The sequence below is a fragment of the Gekko japonicus genome, unplaced genomic scaffold (genome assembly GCF_001447785.1).
Source record: "Gekko japonicus isolate JY-2015 unplaced genomic scaffold, Gekko_japonicus_V1.1 scaffold5920, whole genome shotgun sequence".
NCBI classification, from domain to species: Eukaryota; Metazoa; Chordata; class Lepidosauria; order Squamata; family Gekkonidae; genus Gekko; species Gekko japonicus.
The window spans coordinates 28,693-33,524 of record NW_015167236.1 but is presented as its reverse complement, the minus strand read 5'-3'; the positions used below and the strand labels follow the sequence as shown (position 1 = coordinate 33,524).

Sequence of the window (4,832 nt, the reverse complement as noted above, 5' to 3'; positions counted from 1 at the left end):
ATAGATAGGGGCCTCGGGGGAAGGGATTCTCTGTCATCTTGGTGCTTTGGGGGGGGGGGTCAACAGTGGGAGGGCTTCTAATGTCCTGGCCCCACTGCTGGACCTCCTGATGGCACCTGGTATTTCTGGCCACTGTGAGACACAGAGTGTTGGACTGGATGGGCCTTTGGCCTGATCCAACATTGGCATCTCTTATGTTCTTATGTTTTGTCCTGAATCAAACCATTGGTCCACCATCTAACTTACGTTCTGACTGGCAGCCAATCTCCAAAGCCCCTCACAGCGGTCTTTCCCAGCACCACTACCTGAGTTTCAATCAATACTTTATTTACAGTCCATGACCAGAATACAAACCAGTAAGGAAAAAATAAAATTAAAAATGACCGTATAAAAATTAAGGTATGCAAATATAGAAGTGTATGAAACTAAATTAAAACTAATACTAATAGAAATACAGTCGTTTCTAACATTAAAATTCTAATATAGAATACAAACAGCTACTATCTTCCACGGTAAATTGGGAAATATATGTGGAACATAGTTTAATCGCTTGGGAGCAGAATTTAGCAACTTTCCGGGTGATCTCTCTGCTCACATCAGAGAGAAGTGTGTTAATGATCCCAGAGTTGGAGATGTCAGGACAGAGCTCAAGTAACGGGGAGATGAGGGCAGTACGATTTTCATTGTAGAAAGAACAGTGAAGAAAGACATGCGCCGCTGACTATCTCACCACTGTTACAAGGGCAAAATCTCGCAGACTGGGCAATTTTGTTATATCTGCCCTCAATAACCGAAGATGGCAAAGCTGAAAATCTAGCAAGAGTGAAAGCTCTTCTTTGATTAACATTTATGATATAACATTCATAATTAACGTTTATGAGGAGCAACAATAAAATTAGATTTTGATATGTCAGACTGACGTTCAGTGTCTTCCACTCTCTGTCTCAATACCTGAGATTCATTCAAGAGATGACAGAGATTAGAAGCATCTTCGTTTACTTTGTTTGTACCCCCCCTTTCTCCCCAGTGGGGACTAAAAGTCACTCACATCACTCTCCTTTCATCTATCTTATTCTCTTAACAACCCTGCGAGGTAGATTAGGCTGAGCGTGTGTGACTGGCCTCAAGCCAACCAGCCAGTTTAGTGTATCTGTAAGCTGCAAACCTACGATGACACAGCAGCAGCAGAACTGGAAGAAGCAGAAGACAAGACAGCCAGTTACTGCGGGCCTGATAGAAGCCCTCCGGGGGCCTGATCCAGCCCCCGGGCCGCATGTTTGACACCCCTGGTCTAGAGGCCAATTTGGGAGGAAAAAGCTGGGTCAGATACACCTGTAACCATTGAGTTAATATAAAAATTGAATAGCATGGGTGCCAGAATACAGCCCTGTTTGACACCACAGTAAGTAGGAACAGAGGCTGACAGATGTCCAGCACGGTTACAATTAACTCATAGCCATGTATTTTCATAAAGGCATCAGATGATAGGAGGATGTGAGGGCAAAAAAATGTTCCTGAATTTTCAGGAGCCCCCACCAAAGTCCCAAAACAGTAACAGGCATCCAGAAACTTAGGAATAACGAACAGCATGCACTCCCAGAAATCCATATCCATTCTTTTTTTTAAGCGTACACCTCTAGTTAAAACGCTAGAAAAGATCTGAGCCTGTTATCATCAGAGTCATCACTACTGTAGAGCCAGTAACCTCAAGTGGCACGATCCAAACACAGGCTGACCATGCCAGATCTTGCCTTCCTTGAAGACGATATTTGTGCCTACTGTAAAAGGAACATTTCAGCTTTGACTCAGTTTTATGCCCCCATCAGGACAACACGGCAAAAATTGGCTTGCTGCAGATAAATGTCCCATAGGTCATATTGGCTCCTTTGTTTAAACTGAACTCTGATGTATATTATGATTGACACTACTCCGTTTTGCTCATGCAAACCATCTTGTGGCATTAGGGTTGCCAAGTTGATCTTCGCCGGGAGCGGGGAGCTCCCGGCCAGCATCTGGTGCGTGCGCGCCACACGCACGTCACCCGGAAGTGACGGGAGGACACCGGGCACGCTGGGGGCGGGGCCACGGCCATACAAGGGAAAACTATAGAGTGCCCGGCGTCCTCCCGTCACTTCCGGGTGACGCACACGTCGGGGAGGAGTTCCCCCCGGGGCCCGATCCAGCACCGCCGGGGAACGGGCCTCTGGGGCGGGGGGACTTGGGATCCCTATGTGGCATTTTGTACCACTTTACTGATCTTTGAAATGTCCTTTTAAAACAACCGTTTGTTTCAGCACACGGCAGCTGGAGGGGAAGGTGGCGGCCAGTCGCTCGTTTCCCCCGGATCTTGCCTGGAAGATTTCCGTGCCACTCCTTTCATCGAATGCAACGGCGCCCGAGGAACCTGCCACTATTTCGCAAACAAGTACAGCTTTTGGCTGACCACAGTGGAACAGACCCAGCAGTTTGTCGAACCCCCCCTCTCGGAAACCCTGAAAGCGGGACATCTCCGGACACGGGTGGGCCGGTGCCAGGTGTGCATGAAGAACTTGTAGCCAAAGCTCCAAGCGGCAGATGCTGAGGAAGAAGCTCGCGTTCCCACTCGGCCAGAGATCAAGGAACACGCAGACCTCTTCCAGCTGCAGGACTGACCCTGAGGGACCCCTCAAAGCCAGGTCTACCCACAGCTGTGGCAGAGGGACCTCGCCCTCTAGGACTTATGTCTACATCACAAAACATGGTGCTACGTTACTTTCTTCCTGGCTACCTCAACACGTTTTTCTTTTCCTTCCCGGTAGCTGCATCTGACTCTTCTGTCTCAGTGAAATGCCGAACAGGGTTGAATAGGATTTCAGGTGGACCCTGAGAGAAAGTTCTCTCCAGGCTGTGGCTGTTAGGCAGTGCTTCATATGGTACAAAGTGAAACCTGAAGAGAATTGCACAAAAACGATTAGGCCAAAAGAAAAAAAGTTCTTGTAGCTTTCCTGTGTACACACAACCTCACCTAGTTTGGGCCTGAAGGAACCAGCACTGAAAAATTCCACACTTGCGTCAGACCGAACGTCCGTTCATCTTGTCCAGGATCTGTTTTCCCACAGTGGCCGTCCAGATGCCTTTGGGAAGCCCACAGTCGGGGCATAAAGAGGAAATAGCCCTTCTCTGCTGTTGCCCAACCAGGAACAGGTATTTAGTACCTGACGAAAGGAGCTTTGACTCTTGAAAATTCATACCCCAGAAATCTTCTTCGTCTCCAAGGTGCTACTGGACTCAGATTGCGCTCTGGTATTCAGTTGCACACTGTCTCTGAATCTGGAGCTTTCACTTAGTGGTTGCAACTAAGAGCCATCATAAGATCTACCCTGTGTGCATTTGTCCGGTGTCCTTGGGAAGTCATCGGAGGGGAGAACTGGATGAGACACGGGGAGTTCCAGGGTTTTTCCTGTACAAATCAGCAAAGCGAGGGCCCTGTTTGGACTTTGGGGAGGGGCCTTCCACTCTTGTGCCATTTTCCTGACTTCACATAGCCCCATGGAGCTTGGTTTTGCACCATTGGAGCAAACATACAGGTTCTGGATGTTAGCCTGATAGGGGAAATAGTGGCTGTCTGACCCCCAATCGAGAATGTTTCCTACATGCTTAATCACGTGGCTTGGGCAGTCCTCTGTTCTGGCTCACTTTCTTGCGCGAGCTGATTGGTATGTGCAAAGTCCTCTGCTGTTGGGTTTGTTTGATCTATAGCCTAACTTGGCTCACTTTCTTGGATTGTCTGCTAAAGTCTCTGTGACGGAGGTTAATCTCAACCTGAGTGTTTCCTATATGCTTTGTAGAGTATATTCTACACGCCACATTCCTGAATAATATGCCGCATCTATGTGCTGCATACGTGGCTCGATGCTTATATCTGAAACTGCACCCGTCTGCTTCACATAATTCGCTCTGCTGTCACCTTGTGCTTGTCATGTGGTTGTAGTCTGGGTGGTGATAGGTTGATATATGTTGGGTTAACGGAATTGGAAGGGGCCCAAAGGCCATCCAGTCTGACCCCCTGCGCCATGTGGGACGACTTGAAGCATCCCTGACGAATAATCATCCAACCTCTTCTTGTACACCTCCAAAGAGGGAGAACCCACAAAATCCCCAGACAACAGATTCCACCCCTGAACTGCCTTTATGGTTAAACAGTTTTTCCTAATATCCCCTCGATATCTCCCCACCTGTAATTTAAACCCATTATTATGAGCCCTGTCCTCCACTACCAACAGCTCCCTACCCTCCTCGAAATGACAGCCCTTCAAGTACTTAAAGAAAGTAGAAGAAGAAGAGATTGGATTCATACCCCGCCCTTCACTACCCAAAGGAGTCTCAGAGCGGCTTACAAACTCCTTTCCCTTCCCCTCCCCACAACAGACACCCTGCGAGGTAGGTGGGGCTGAGAGAGCTCTTTCCAGAACTGCCCTTTCAAGGACAGCTCTTGTCAGAACTATGGCTTGCCCAAGGTCATCCAGCAGCTGCAAGTGCTGGGGAATCAAGCTGTTTTCCCAGATTAGAGTCCGCGCACTGAACCACTACACCAAACTGGGTCTCATATCCCCCCCCAACCTCTTCTTCTCCAGGCTGAACATTGCTAACTCCCACAGCCTTTCTTCAGAAGACTCCGTCTCCAAACCCCTAATCATTCTCAGCACTCTCCTCTGCACTCACTGTGAAGTTTCTGTCCTTCCTATTTAAAAAACCCCTGGGTGACATTGCTTGGCATCAGAGGGCTTGTCAGCACATGCGGTAGTTGTATGCTTTGGATGAACTGAGCATTAGCTGAGGCTCCACCACCCCCA

The 4,832-nt window shown here is 48.3% G+C and overlaps 1 protein-coding gene across 1 annotated transcript in view; it reads left to right on the top strand.

The window, feature by feature from the left end:
- The window catches only part of LOC107112116 (collagen alpha-2(IV) chain-like), a gene marked incomplete at its 5' end in the record, with an annotated part of 10,176 nt that extends 5,865 nt beyond the window's left edge, over positions 1-4,311 (top strand). Inside the window, one exon of the mRNA XM_015413190.1 lies at positions 2,295-4,311. Within this exon, the coding sequence (XP_015268676.1) occupies positions 2,295-2,555 (261 nt within the window). The remainder of the gene's footprint in view (positions 1-2,294) is intronic.
- Between the last annotated feature and the right edge of the window lie 521 nt (positions 4,312-4,832).